Consider the following 16,032-nt stretch of genomic DNA (forward strand, 5'->3'; position numbering starts at 1 on the left):
TCTTTTCATATATTACCCCGGAATCTTTTACCTTCACCTGAGCAAGTTAGACCATCACAGTTTAACGAGTTGTCCAGATGACAACATCTCAGTCGTTGTCATATTTAAACTGCACAGCAAAGCGTTGTGTTATGGCGTCAGCTGGGGTGGAAGTAGTTCAAATTCCTTACCATTTCAGTTCTATTGAAAACATTGTCATTTACTTCTGAATGCATCATCCACTTCTAACAGGTAACTCTGGTGGAAATGTCAAATACTAGAGGGCAAGACCTTAAGGTGAGAGGGAGAAAGTTTAAAGGAGAAATGCAAAGCAAGATTTTTACCCAGAGACTGGAAGGTGACTGGAATGAGCTGGCAGATGGGGTTAGTTGCTGGTGGACACGGTGGGTGAAGAGCCTGCTGATGTGTTGTTCTGATCTACATTCTATTTATCTTAGACCATAATTGCCCTTGTGGGACTTGGGTGCACAACTTGTAATTCAAAGATAAGTGTTGGCGCAGTGATACAAATTGACGCAATGGAAAATTCCATCTTTTATTGCAGAAAGGAAGCATCCACAAGATTTTATAAATACTGTTAAGGATATAAGATTTACTCTTACAGATTGCTTTAAGTTAATCTATGGAGAAAGAATAAGGAGATGTAAAGCTCAATCAATCAGATGATACACTTTACAAATGATATCAGAAAATTCTTCATATAAATTAATTCATTCTTCTTCCTCTCTTTATCTCATGTTCTCAATATTTATTGCTTATTTATTATTTATTATTATTATTTCTTCTCTTTATACTTGCACAGCTTGTTGTCTTCTGCACTTCGGTTGAATGCCCTCGTTGGGTGGTCTTTCATTGATTCTGTTATGGTTATTATTCTATAGATTTATTGAGAATGCCCACAAGAAAATGTATGTCAAGGTTGTATATGGTAATAAATATTTACTTTGATAATACACTTACTTCAAAACTTTGAAACTTTAATATTCATCATATGGAATAATCTTCCAGATTAATCTCTGGGGGACCCTCTGGAAGATCTAAAGTCCAATTGGATGGTAGTTCCTCCCTAACTTTTCAGTTCTCTCTCTATATTGTGAAACTGGTTCTAACATCTCTTCTAAACCCTTCCCCCCGGATAATAGAAAAGCAGAGGGCTATGTGAGAGGGAAGTGTTAGATCGATCTTAGAGAAGGTTAAAAGGTCAGCACAACATCATGGGATGAAGGTCTTGTGTTCTATATTCTACATTCTATAACTTTTTGTCATCCACAAACTTAGCTCTGTGACCAGACAATTGATCAACTCATAATTAAAAGAGTAGCACCACCAAATAGAATAATCAGTTTGGAAATAACACTGTTGGCCAGTTCAGTGCTAATCTATAATTCCATTTCTATTATGTTGTGTATTTGAAAGCTGATAGGAACTTTTCAAGAGCCAAATTGAACTTAGGAAATGTCCTAACTGGACAACATGGAGACATTAGCACAAAAGTATAACTTTACTTTTTTTGGGGAAATTAAATACTTCAATCAATGAACCAACAAAAATATTAATACAAATACAATTTGCCTTCAAGAAGAATCTTTTGGGGACCACTTGAGTCTCTCCACCGTTAAAACAGGTGGGATATTCTTAATGTAACACGTACAAAACGCTGGAGGATCTCAGCAGATCAGTGGCATCTATAGAAAGGGATAAAGAGTCGCCATTTCAAAGCTGAAACCTTCATCAGGATGGCCCAAAACATCAACTCTTTACTCAGAATCAGAATCAGGTTTAATATCACCGGCATATGTCGTGAAATCCGTTAACTTTGCAGCAGCAGTACAATGCAATACATGATAATTATAGGGAAAAAAACTGAATAATGAAGTTAAAATAAAGTAGTGCAAAAACAGAAATAAATAAAAGAAAGTAGTGAGGTAGTGTTCATGGGTTCAATGGTCCTCCCCATAGACACTGTTTATTCTGCTGAGTTCCTCCGGCATTTGTATGTGGAGTTCCAGCATCTAGCATAAACATTTCTTTCGTTTATGTGATATACTCCTGTCGTTTCCTACTGGAAGGCCCCATATTTGGTACCAGGTCTGTGCCAACAAAACCACATTCCATTTCCAAGTCTTACCCAGCCCTTGAACCCTCTGCAGCTTTTAACTCCTCCGATTCTACCTGCCCGTCGATTGTTGCACTTCTGCTGTCTGTCTCTGGGTTTCTGGAATGTTTTCCCTTGGATTGCCTCCCATCTCTAGCTCTCCCAGCGAGACTTTGACTATCTCCTTGTAGGGCTCGGTGTAAAATGATTCGGTATGTTTTATGCTCAGGGCGCTATATAAATACAAATTGTTGTTTATGCTGGCTTCAAGGAATTCCAGTAGAACAGATTCAACTGTAGCGCTAATTTTTCTCATGAGGCAGTTGATCTGGGTATGACAAAATATCACAGTTGCTGCAGCAGGCAATACAAACATTGCACAGCTGGCTAAATATTACAGCTAATGTGGGAACACAGTTAAGAAGGGTTTCTTGGGGAAGAAAAATTGAATTCCAGATTTCCACATGAAATATTTCTGCGTGTTCCATTTGAAATAAATCTGCATGTGCCTGTAGCTAAACTTGGCAAAATATTTTCTCTTCCTATTTATATAATTATTTTATGCTGCATCCAATTGGCACCAGTTAAATAAGATGGCAAGAAACGTTAGATTTCCCACCCCTGGGATCTCATTGTTGATCCATCAGAGCCATGGAGCAGTACGGCATAGACACAAGCCCCCTTTGCCGATGCCGACTACAGTGCCCATCAGCTAGCCCCCATTTCCTGCGTTTGCCCCATAATCCCTCTAAGCCCCACCCCTCCAGTTACCCATCCAAGTACTTAATGATATAACTGTACCGGCCTCAACACTTCCTCTGACAGTTCAACTCCATATTCTCACCACTCTCTGTGGTGAAAAAGCCACCACTCAGGTAACTTTTAAATCTTCCCCCTTTCACCTCCCCTCTCATCCTAAAACTACAGCAGACTTACTTACTTACTGCCAATTATGCCGCTGGCATTTAGAGCAGCAACAATGGTCCTCCGTCTCAGTCTGTGTAGAACAATTCTTCATTGCTGCTCCCATAGCAGCTGTTTTTTGACCAGTCGGGGTTGTCAGCCCTGAGCTGAACCCCCGAACCTGGAGGACTGGTGGACCACTCTTAGTTTGGCCTCAACACATTGACCTGCTTGGCATGGGTGACCCTACCAAGAGCTGAAGCACAAGACTCTGACTCTGGTTGGCATAGTTCTCTGGGTAAATGAAGGACGTGAGCATCCAAACACTACCACAAGGTTGTGGTCCTCTTGGAGGCCTAAAACCATGCCCCCTACGCTAAAGAAAAGGCAGCTATGATACAACTTACCTTTATTTCTCATAATTATAAACACTTCTGTAAGGCTGATCCTCATCAGTGTAAACAAAGCAAAATGGGATTCCTCTTTTAACCCTTTGCGTAATACAGTCACTCCCTTGTTTGTCAAACAGATGCAACCTGTAATTGAAAGAACAGCCATTGACAAGAATGGGCCTGGGGAGATCATATGTTTCAGTGATGGTCATAAAGATTATGTTTCGCCCATTTTCATTACCTTCCACAACATATTCTAAAATTGCATTGAAAATGCCTGTTAAATACCTGCAGAAAGTTAACCCTCCTTCTTAAACACTGGTTCATTGCTTTTGGAGTGAGTGGTATATGCTGCTCAACTCAGGAGAACCCCACAGGCAAGCTTTCAGTCATTGATCATGCACAAAATTTCCAGTAAACTCCCAGGACTGCAAAGGAATTGAGTTGAATTGAATTGTACTGATCTTAATTCATTTCGAAACCTGTAGGTGTTGTTATTTAGTAGCACTCCCAGCTTATTGTACCTTGAATCAAACCCCATGACCACCTAGTTGGAAAGGGACCTGTTAAAACCAATTGTTTTCACCAAATGAGAGACTCAGATGATCCTCAAGTAATGTTTCAAAGGCAAATTTTAACTGAGTTGTTATTGTCCAATATGTTACAATTTTCAAATTATTGGCCGGAGATAATTATACACTGATATTACTGCTACATCAGGCAAGTAGTCCTTTTGGCAGTTGCTTGCATTTACTATTAGAAGTGTTGTATCACACTGGAGCATGGTTAAATAGACATCTTAAATAGACAAATAGATCTCATCGGAGCTGCTAACACTGAAGAAATATTTCCTCTTGTACTTCCCTTGAAGGCATCATGCAGTTTAAATCTGATTTACTTGTACTTTGGTCCCAATCTTAGCTATTTCAGTATAGCACAGGTGTTCCCAACTGTCTTTATGCCATGGACCAACACCATTAAGCAAGAGGTCCATGAACCCCAGGTTGGGAAACCCTGGTATAGCATTTCGGTACCTTGACGATTATTAATTGCCTCTCAGCAATCCCCCAATTTAATTCTAGCCTAATTATGGGGCAGTTTACAATGACCAATTAACCTACTAACCCCTTTGTCTTTTGGACTGTGGGAGGAAACCGGAGCACCCGGAGGAAACCCATGCAGTCATGGGGAGAACGTACAAACTCCTTACAGGCCCACAGTAGTGTAGCGATTGGCACAAATTAAAGTCTCCTTTAAAAATACTGCCATGTGGATCATCGCATCATAACAAATATTTCAAAAGAGTCACAATTTGTAATGAATGGATTACAGTTTTGGAACTAGTGTGGATTATTCCTTTACTGAGCCTATTTTTCTTCCTGTATGAAATGTTCTGTTACCCTCACCTCCGCTTCCAGCAGGATAAAGCAAGATGGCCTAGGCTTTAGGCTTTAGACTTCCACCTTGTGCATGGACAGCAAAAGGTGCAAGTCAAGCACAACAAACCAAAAGATGTCAGCGATCCAACTGGCAGAATGCCTGGGAGAATGTAAAATAAAACATAGTTCACGAGATTGCGTTAAGTGAAACTGACTGACAGGCAGCTTAATTGTAATGTTTATAGTTAACAGTTGACTAAATCTGGCGATTCTTCTCCAGTCCTACGGAGAAATTAAACTCAACTAATCCAACTCCACCGCAAAGGAACTGCCGGTTTGGTTTTAGCCTGGCCACGTTACACTGGCCCATGTGAGTGAAATGTGTTTCCCAGGTTACAGCAGAGATTACATCTCATCCCTACTTCATCAACTTAAGTATACTTCAGAATGCTTTGGGAGTTACCCAAGGTGCTATCTAAATGCTTTGCTTCACTACCGACTGTGACCAGAGTAACCACCAACGCTTCTCTCAGCTCAGCCATTCCTCCTCATTTATTATTTAGACTTTGCGAAACGAAAATTTACAGAAGATAGAATTTTGGAAGTGTTTGTTGTTCCCAGTAAATTTGGAGATTAAAATATGCAATATTGATTAAGTGCAAAAGAGTGTAATATTCAAAATTTTTTAACAGGAAATAAGATTGCACTCAAACGCCTTGTCCCTTAATGGTACTCCGTCATTCAGTAATGTCACGTTGAATCCTCAACCTGCTCGATTTTCATAAACCTCGATTCAGTGTCCAAACAGCTATCAATCTCAGCCTTGAACAACTGGGTATCCACAGCACTCAACTGCGTTCCAATCTTGGATTTCTGCAGCAAAGGGATTAAAAGACGTGAGTTGCAATGACTGGGAAATGTTCAGAAGGCAGTTCCACTGTGCATCATATCATCACCGTTCAATAAGGAGTGCGGATAAATAACTCAATTGTTTTATTTACGTTGGCCAAGATATTCACACAGTACTTTACAATATAGAAGATATTCGCTGACAGAAATACTACATTGATTCTTACTTTTGTAAATGTGCATTTGATGGGTTATCATACTCCACACTTGAAAATGCTCAGATTTTTTAATTTATTAGAATACAGTGTGGAATAGGCCCTTTGAGTCCCGTCACCCAGCATCGTACCTATTTAAATCTAGTCTAATCAGGGGACAATTTACAATCACCAATTAACCTATCAACTGTTAGATCTATCGACAATGGGATGAACCTGAACCCACCTGAAAGTCACGGGGGAACACGCACAAACTCCTTACAAGCAGCGACGGGAATTGAACCCGGGTCGCTGGTGTTGTAAAGCGTTTTGCTAACCACTACGCCACCATACCATCCCATTTTTGTTTGTAGGTGACCATTTGAACTTGAACTGCTAGGTGATAGAAAGCAATCTTGTGCAATAGTACATTTTAATTAAATCACATAGAATTTGCCAAGTGTAATACGATTTTTTAAAAAAATGTATCTGTGTGCTGGTAAGGCAGCCTTGAAAGTGTTATGCCTGTATTTCATTGTGAAAATTTCAACACAAAACTTATCTTATTTGCATAACATGGTCATACCGAAAGTTTAGTGTTGCTTTTATACTAACCTCACTAATTCCTTTCTGCCAACACCACAAAGGACAGGAAAATAAACTTCAAAATACAAAAATACTTCCAAGTCAAATCTAGGTTATTGAGAAAACAAGAAATCAGAAGGTAAATACTTGACTTGTCATCAAATTCATCCCATCCTCAGAGGATTAAACTTTCATCTATTTACCTGTTATGATAGTGGGTTTTTTTCCCGACCTTACACTTTTGCACCTCCATTAAGGTTTCTATCGAGTACCAAACTGTTGACATTTACTGCATGGGGAGTCACTATAAATACACCTTTCAAGAAGCACAGAATCTTGCATACAGTGCAGAGTATGAATCATGTCACCCACTCAGATTGATAATAAGAACTAGGCTTATTTCTCCCTCCTATCTCAAGCACCCAAATAAAGACGGCTTCAACATCCCCATAAATTGAGGGTATAGTACAAGTCGTTCACAGTTTTAGTCAGACCCACCAAACAATATCACTTGAGGTCAATTTTTAAATGATTGTATTTCCAGAAAGCAGAACCAGCCCAGCTCCAAAATACATTCTCAGCAGTTGAAGGAGGCACTGACCTTAATGCTCTTGCTTTCATTTCCGAAATTATTTTATGTACAATTCATTTTCCCTTTTTGTTTATTAAGAAAATACAAAAGCCCTTTGCATAATCATATACCACCCACAATGTTTAAGAGCTTCCATTTGCATTTTTGTTGCAAACTGCAATCCAGAAGTGACAGTCGGTATTTACATAATGTTCTACAGTGTTTTAATTACAATAAATTGCAAATATTCAGTAGGAAAATATAAAAAAGTAACATTAATTTCTTTAACATTCCTGTTAACATCTGCAAACAACCCATCAGCTTTCAAAACTTCAAATGCTAATGTATTCCTATTAAAACTGAACGCCATTCATCAACCACTTTAAATCGGCCGTGCATCTGAATTGTGCAAAAATGAATGAAATCTGGCAACTGGTAGAAAAATAAAACTTCCATAATTTAAAAACTAAAATTCCTAGTACTTGAAGCACTGAATGTATGTAGCATTGTTCTATTATAACAATTGTTTTTTTCTGTCATTTTTGAGACCTAGGCACTTTTAATATAAAATGTCTGTTTCTTTCCCATACCGTGGTGTAACAGGATTACACATTACGACTTCATTCTGCTTGCAGAATGAATATTCATGATAATTTTCTCTAGCTTGCTTTGACTTGTTGTTTCTTTTAGTTGGGAAGATTTGCCGTTGAGAGGTGCCTTCAGAAAATATGATTTCAACTCCTGTATTTTTTTAGAAACAGGAAAAGGAGGGGGGAGAAAGTTTGTTGTGGAATTGCAGATACAAATTCAAACTGGTCAAGTGCAGAGCTCTAACATGTTGTGCCCAGTACCCTTCGGCACAGCCAAATGTTTAACCAGCTGCCCTTTTGGCCTGTTTCCCCCCCCCCCTTTTCCAACAAAGGACAGATACAAATGAGTGACCTACAAATTTACAAGGGAGGGAAAAAAACTGCACCATGGTTTCAGGGCATAGCACATGAATAGAACAGATGTTTGAACAGCTTTACTTTAAATATCAAGCTATTTTGATTGTTTTGAACAGTCCAATGTTGGAGGTGTTTTTAATAATATCTTTATCATTTTGCCCACCCAGAAAATACCCAATCAGGACAATCATTAACATTCTAGTAGCTAGATACTTTTAAAATATCAAGATAATTCATTTATCATCTGTCATTTTTTTTGCTGATCTGAGATGACCAAACACTGGACAAATAAAAGCCTACATGCAATCCGTCAAAAATTACAAAACAGAGGCAGCGGGTTCATTTCTCTCCAGTGTTATCCTTAAAGTATTTAATGACTTGTTCACAGACAGGTTTTGTTGTAATCTACCAATTATTCCTCATAATTCTCCTGATCCTTTACTGATTTCAGTTCTGTTGTCGTAGCATAGATCTGTAAGAACTAGGGAGGGATCTTGACAATGCTCATCTTACGCGCTGTGAAATACTTCATAAAGACGTTCTACAACCGTGAGTTGTCGCTGCAGATTTTGGTTTCATCCAAGTAGAGTAATGCAGGATTCCTGGAGCTTTCAGTGAAACTCTTTCATCCCGTAAAAGCCGAAATATAATGTATTTAATTTAGACTCACTAAACTAAAGCATCTTGTAGAAATAAACTTATTCACATCATTTTAGTTTAGGAAAAAATACAATTAAATGACAGGTATTTTCATATAGGATGCAATTTTTAAACAGGTTATTGCTATTTTGTAAAGAGCCATTAATGTTCTAAATAAGGTAATTGCGATTTATTCCTTTACCTACAAACACGTTTGTAAATAAAGATAAATTTCTGTGGAAGATGCGTGTTTTAGCATCTCAGGATTGTTCAGCTTACGTGCGCCTACAGAAATAAAGGGGAAGGAAACCCCTCATGTGCATCAGGAGTTTAAAATCTCATGTACTCGGAAGTCTAGAGTTGATTTTATGTTACATTGGAAATGAATAAAATTCCATCAAAAGAAAGACAACTAAGCAGCCTTTTCAATTTACATAATTTATTGCAGTTAGCACACAATTTAAAAATTCCACCAACGGCACATCAAGGTACAAAACTAAACAGCATTATAATTTACTCCCCCCCCCTTTGTTCTGAAAATTAAAAACAGACTATGATTGTCAAGGCTAACGTCAGTCTAAATCCAGGTAAAAAGGTAGAATGTCACAGGCTTGGGGGATTGTGGTTGAGGGGGTAAAAAAAAGAGGGAGGGAGGGAAATAACAAAAATAAAACTAGTAAAGGGTCACCTGTAAGGTAAAAATAACTGAGAGTCATACTCACAAATACCACAAAGAAAACCAAGGTGGGAACCAAGGAAGCTGTTTCATTTTAAAGACACTGATTGTCTTACCTAAACAATTTTTTAAAATCTACAGTTCAACATACTTTTGTCAGACATTTAAACTCTTCAAGTAACTAGCATAATTACAGAATCTTAGAGGCCATTTCACAGCTTTTTAAACAATGTCAAGAGCCAAAAGAAAAAAACTCATTTGACCCGCTTTTTAAAAAAAAAATCCAGCAATACACAATCTAGTTTTTCCATTAATAATCATATTGCCTTTGTGCACAAAAATAAGCTATGTTTACAGTAGTTAAGGCAATCAAGTAAAAAAAATAAAAGCCACGGAAAGAAAGGGGGAAAACAGCCACGTTTCCGTGCTACTCCCAGAGACCTTATTGCGAGTGCAAGACAGGAAAACAAACACTGTGCAAAACACTTGCCATATGTGTTGTTCATTAAAACCACACACATACCAAGCAGCCACTTCAGCTGCTTGGTTACACACTATATAATGAACCCCTTCTTCAAAACCGGGTTCACAGATCCTTCTTGCCCACCCCCACCCACCCCCAAACTTCATGGCCAACGTAATCAATCGATTTCTATCAACCAGCAATTCCGATCACATGAAAGCAGGGAACTTCCACTGGAATTTGTGCTGCACCACTATCTAATATTGAGAGCACAGGCGACTGGGAAAGATGTTTCACACATTGAAACTGCATAGCAGTGCACTTTTTTCCAAAAGAAAAATTAAATTGCTGTGCAACACCAGTGGCATTTTTTTCACGGTGCTACTGCACTTGACAAAAATGCATCCCGGGAAAGGAAAACGTCTCACTAATTAAATAAAAACTTAAGTTACACACTTTGCCAAGTTTGTAGAATTGCAAAAAAAAAACCCAAAACATCTGATAAAACTCATGCATTTTCTATAGCCTCAATATTTACTTTCATAATACCTGACTAAGAGCGTGAAAACAATCCATCAGGTTTGTTAAATCCATTCAATGCAGTAAGACGTACAGTAATATAATTCACATTTTCAAACATAATTTTTAATTTGCCTGAAAAACCCCATACATTTAGAATCTAAATTACATCAAGTTTCTGGTTAACAGGGTAAAGAACCATTCATTTGCAAATTCACCTTCCCAGGCATACGGAAATGAACTTCATCATTATTTTGTTTACAGCATTGTACAAAAAAAAAGTTTTAAATATCCAGAAATTGTGCAACATTAAAATATTAACAAGTTTCAATGAAGACCTTAAAGAATTAGTGGTTCATTGTTAAAAATTTCAACAACAAAACCTCATGAGCTATACAGCAGCATCCTTTGCTGTGCACTCCACAACTGCAGGGTGCATTTAAAAAGAAAATAAGAACATTTATTAAATAAGTGTCGAGTTTAATAGTTAATTATTATTTACCTTATGTTGCATTATGAATCACAGAATCTCACTTTTGTAGACTGTGTTGTGATAAACAGTATTTATAGTTATTACTTTGTTGAGAGAACTCAGTGCCCAAAAAGCTGTAGAAGAGATTACCAGAAACTTGATTTTTAGAATGTTCCACAGCTAGGTTTTATTTCCAGAGTTCTTGTGAGCTGTCTTCTATGGTCCAGTCTCGCATTGCAGGCAAGTTAAGAGACTCTGTTTTAACAGAGAGAGTGTTTATCAGCTCACAGTGAAATTTTCTGATGTGTCTATACAGGTCACCCGACTGCGTGAACCTGCGCTCACACCACTTACACGCGTGTGGCTTCTCCCGGGTGTGAACCACCGCGTGCCGGCTCAAATTATGTGAATACTGGAAGCTCTTCCCACACTGGCTGCAGGTGTACGGCTTTTCCCCTGAATGAGTTCGCTCGTGCCGTTTCAAGGTGTACATACACGAGAAAGTCTTGCCGCACAGCGAGCAGGTGGGGACGTTGACGTCGGTGGTCGGCTTGCTCCGGAGGCCGTCCTGCTCTCGAAAGTGCGTGCTCAGGTGGATCTGCAGGATGTGCGGGCTGGGGAAGACTTTGTTGCACAGGGGGCACATGAAGATTTGGCCGGCAGAGCCAAGTATGTTGGAGCAGTAAGGCAGCAAACTGCTGTCCATGTTTCCTTCCATCTGGGCTCCGTCGTTCTCGGGGGTTATCATCTCGTCGTCGCTGGCTCGATCCTCTCGGTCCATCTCGCTCGAAACGGAGGCTTCTCTTCTGGCAGACACATGGAGTGAGTCGTAATGAACCCTGTTCATTGAGTTTCCGCTGTCCTTCACCGTGCTACTTTGATCCATATCAAAGTCATTGGTGCTACTGCCTTCACCGTCAGAAAACACTTCCTTCTCTACTTTAACCTGGATCAGGTTGTTTCTGGGGCCGTCTTCATGCGGCGAGACATAAGGGTGGCTGGCATTTTCTCCTGCTGGCAGCCCAGACTTGACAGACAAATCCAGCACACAGTCAACATCTGCTGAATCCTTAATGGAGCTGACAGACCTCTGGGACAAAGGCCCTGTTGAGCTGCAGGGACTGGACACTGTTTTCCCAGCTGTTATCGCCTGTGTTTCAACCTCCGCGCCAGGCTGAGTGATGCCTGCTGAGTCAGAGGGTAATCTCATCCACATGCTCCCAGATTCAATGACCAAGTCCCTTTTGCTTGACACGGTGGCCCCCAGCTTCTCCTCCTCGGTTTCGTCCTCCTCGCTGGCCAGCTCCCCCACGGCATGGGCGCTGCTCACCGAGGAGATCTCCCCCTTGTCAGAGCAGCTGGAGGCATCTTCTTCCTTCTTGGTGCTGTCCGCTTCTGCAGTGGATTTTTCCTTCAGTTTCTTTTTGCAGACTTTCACTATGTCGTACATGTGAAGGTAACTCGCAGCTGCCAGTACGTCCTCAATAGGCAAGTCTTTGAAGTGGAGTTTCCCCTCATACATGAATTCAAGGAGGAGAGCGAAGGCTGGGGCTGTAACAATGTCGCTGTTCAGATGAACAATGTCTCTTTTGTCCAGCTGGTCCTTGTAAAAGAGATGGAAGTACATACTGCACGAAGCCAGCACAGCGCGGTGGGCTCGAAACTGGGCATCCCCAACCAAGACATTGCAATCACAAAGAAAACCTTGATGCCTCTGCTCACTCAGACATTGGAGCAAATGTCTGCTGTGGTCGGGAAACTCCATACTGTCTTCATAACCTGTAGCAGATTTAAAAAAAAGTTTGTTAACATTTAGAAGAAACAGCACAACTAATGCAAAATGCTACCCCCTCCCCCTCCAAGTCCCCTGAAATCTACAACTAAAAGATAAATAAAAAGAAAATAAACTTTAGCCACAACGAATTATTTTGTTGCTACCCTTGGCAGGGCATGGGAGAGGGAAAAGCACGTAAACTGCCACAAGACTCAATCACATTAACTGTACTATGTCCGAATCTCTAATCCTTAAAATGGCTAAAAATAAAGATTACATGATAGTCAGTAAGGTACTGTTGATCAAATTAGATGCCTAAAAGGACAGAGACAGGACGAAAACGAAGCTTATAAACATCTGATACAGATGACTATGGCCATATGGCAGCTGCTGCCCAGATAAAGAGATTAAAGAATGGAGTGCGATTACAGCTGTCTGGGCAATTCCACACGTCGCAATCTGCGATTCCCAAATTAGTCACTATTACCGCAAACTCCAAAGGGGGGGAACTAGCCTGCACTAACAGCAATAATCTGTCAAGTCAAAATAATATAAACACAAATACTATCGTACTAAACCTCCAGCAGTATTTGTAAAAGCAAAAAATAAAAATCCCCCCTACCTGCAAAAGGAATATAAACAGATCAACTTCTCTTGATCAGTCCCCAAAAGAACACCTTCAATGGTGCGCTAAATCTTTGTGACTCTGGTCTGTCAAGTTTAAAAAAGCAGACTGAAGAGGAATGATACCGGCACACGGAGCAAGATCACACAAAAAAACCTAGCAATGCCAGACTGTCAGCTGCTCTGACATCACTTCAAATGGAAACGCTACCTCCAGCTGTGCTGCTTTTTAATGCCATATGTTACTCGTGTCGTGTTTGCTACTGCTGCCACCAATCTCACGTTTGAATTCATTATCTGCTACAAAAGGGGGGGAAAATGCCCCCCTCCCGCCAATAAAATAAAACCAAATAAAGTACAGCACCGTGTCTTCCCCCCTCGCACCCCTCCTTCCCCTTTTATTTTCTTTTGTTGCCAAAAATATCCACTTCACTTGAAATGACACAAATAAACTGCGGCCGCAGAGCACTGTGGAAAAAAAACGCTACAGGGCGACCTGTTAAATGTGCCGCAGCAGTAGCAGTAGCAGCGATCCTCAGTGCATGGTGACGGCAGTGAAACCACGACACCCAGAGAGAAAAGTCACAACGGACCGCGGCCGCGGCCGCCGCCGCCGCCTCGCCGGTCCGATGGGGCGACCCGGGCTCGGGCGCGGGCGCCAGCGCGTGAACGGTTACCAGCAACAACGCGTCGCAACAACTGAGAGGGGAAAGAGTAACATTTTGAAACAGTGTAACTCCGCGCCGCTCCTGGCAACGCTGCTCCTCCCTCCCCCTTTCTGCCCTCCTCCCCGTGGTAGACGGAGTAGTTGGAGAGGAATCCATGAGGATTTGATTCTCTGAGATACTCACAGGAAGCAAAAAAAAAACAGGAGATGGGGAGGAGGGGAGGGGGTGCACTTTTTCTGCCTGGAGAAAACAGCGAGTGCAAGTAGGTGGGAGGGAGTGGGGGAGGAAGAAACAACCAATGACTTTCAGGACTTCATGAGAGAGCTAGACACACACACAGGAGATAAGTGCGGCCAGATGTTGGAGAGAGCTGTTGCTATTCCGTGCTCTCCACCTACCTTGACGGAGGAAGTGTGAGTGACATCATATCTTCATTGAAGTCTTGGCCGACCACAAAAGACGCCGGGAATCGGCCAGCAACCTTCCGAAAAAGAAAGTCCGGGATCCCGCCGGCCAATCGGATGGCGCGGTGGGCGGGGCTTCCGCTCTCGGGGTAGGTTCGTTTCGGAGTAACCGTGAGCCAGCAAAAGGGGGGTGGGGGGGTTGCGTGCCTCCGGCGGGGCGGGAGGGAGGCATCTCGGGAGTTGTAGTCCACGGCGCCCCAGGCAAGTTTGGATCCCTCGTCGCCAGATCCGAACTGTGCCGACAGTCCGCCTTCTGCCCAAGACAGCTCTGGGGCGACGAATGCCCAGGGGTAGGTTGTCCGGAGATGTGCAGAAGCGGAAGCTGAATCCGGAAAATTATCTTCCCACTTTAAGAAAATGGTCAAAACTTTTTACATCTCTATGTATATATAAAAGTTCAAATGCAGTTATGTGCAAACCGCCTCCGAACCTTAAGGGCTGCACATTTTGATAATACTGCAGAATATTAAAATCACTATAGAAACGGGAGGACATGACGAGGCAGACTCACGCTTGCTGATGTTGTAAGCCGGTCATCCCGCTGTTGCAAACTTGACGCCCGCGTTCCTTTTGTCGAATAAAAAATCAGTTTTACGTTGGGCATAATTTTGCCCACATTATCGGTCTATTCCAGTTAAGCGCCTGCATGCGCTCCTCCAACGGGCGCTGCAAAGCTCCTTCAGGCTGGGAACGTGTCAGTGACTGCCGCCGATGCCGTTCCGATTAGTACTGTTAGCGGTCTGCAGGAAGCACGGCGAACTCTGGATGTTACCAGCCGACTTGATGTAAATAACAACAATATATATATATAAACTGTATGGTGCATCGTTCCTGCAATTGAGATATAAAAGCGAAATTAATGAAATTAAGACTACTAAATTGAAATAACTAGTTATTCCGGGCTGCTGCTTTCACAGAAGCCGCTGTCAATGTCATTGAAGATTGATAGGCAGTACAGAGAGAGGGCCCAATGACCAGCTTTTGTGTTTCCCTCTCAAAATAGTATTAATACTATCATAGTATTAAAATAGTATTAATACTATCAAAATAGTATTCTGCCGGATGAGTCCAGCGGAGAAGCAACAAAACTTACTCAGCTTAGTCTTCAGGACAAATTGGTTTTTAACTTGTGATCCAGTCAACTCTTTGTGTTCAGGACCTGCTCTTGCTGTTTGCTTTAAGATGAGTAATTACAATGGTACTTGGTTTTGCACTGGCAGCTTGGAATACAGCAATCACTTTTACTTTCAGTTCCCATTTGATGCTTCCATTTGAATACTTCCATTCTTCAGGCAGCTAACAGAAATGTCATGCAATATTGTTTTTGTGGAAGAGTGAATGGTGATTTTTGCGACACACACTCAAAATGCTGGAGGAACTCAGTAGGTGAGGCAGCATCTATGGAGAGGGAAAAAGAGTCAACGTTTCAGGCCGAGACCTTGCATTAGGACCAGCCGAAGGGTCTCGGGCCGAAACTTCGGCTGCCTGACCTGCTGAGTTCCTCCAGCATCTTATGTGTGTTACTCTGGATTTCCAGCATCTGCAGAATATCTTGTGTTTGTGGAGCAACTGATTGGCTATATTAACAATTCATCCATAATTTTAATTTGAATATGCATACATTTTGAAAATGACTACGTTTTTGATTCAGCATAGTTAACACATTGAATATTCTATTCCATCTAGAGGCACATTGTCATCATAGGAAATTTGGAACTTTTTAATCACAGCGTTTTTGTCTGCTGCTTTTGAAATCCCAGATAAATAATCTTTATTTTTAGAAAGGCTAGAATTGGTAAACTAAATAGACATTTATTT

The 16,032-nt window shown here is 41.1% G+C and overlaps 1 protein-coding gene across 4 annotated transcripts; it reads right to left on the reverse strand.

Annotated features, from left to right (window-relative positions):
* Nucleotides 1-5,556: 5,556 nt before the first annotated feature.
* Nucleotides 5,557-14,278, reverse strand: zbtb18 (zinc finger and BTB domain containing 18). 4 transcript variants are annotated; one of them, XR_011886786.1, is made up of 3 exons: nt 14,149-14,278; nt 10,715-12,463; nt 5,557-5,642 (listed from the first exon to the last, which is right to left on the reverse strand). XR_011886786.1 is itself a non-coding variant. In XM_072264836.1 (2 exons), exon 2 carries the CDS (start codon nt 12,447-12,449, stop codon nt 10,872-10,874), a length of 1,578 nt encoding a protein of 525 aa, XP_072120937.1. In that variant the 5' UTR covers nt 12,450-12,463; nt 13,934-14,008; the 3' UTR covers nt 9,005-10,871. The 4 variants fall into 4 exon arrangements, 3 of the variants coding, with proteins under 3 accessions (XP_072120937.1, XP_072120935.1, XP_072120936.1); XM_072264836.1 differs by lacking the exons at nt 5,557-5,642; nt 14,149-14,278 and adding an exon at nt 13,934-14,008 and having other exon boundaries at nt 9,005-12,463; XM_072264834.1 differs by lacking the exons at nt 5,557-5,642; nt 14,149-14,278 and adding an exon at nt 13,081-13,917 and having other exon boundaries at nt 9,005-12,463.
* Nucleotides 14,279-16,032: the final 1,754 nt, after the last annotated feature.

Source organism: Mobula birostris, chromosome 8 (assembly GCF_030028105.1).
Source record: "Mobula birostris isolate sMobBir1 chromosome 8, sMobBir1.hap1, whole genome shotgun sequence".
In the NCBI taxonomy this organism is placed as follows: Eukaryota; Metazoa; Chordata; class Chondrichthyes; order Myliobatiformes; family Myliobatidae; genus Mobula; species Mobula birostris.

Excerpts from the sequence above, each read along its gene's own strand:
- zbtb18 (XM_072264836.1), bottom strand. The coding sequence starts at position 12,449 with ATGGAGTTTCCCGACCACAGCAGACATTTGCTCCAATGTCTGAGTGAG.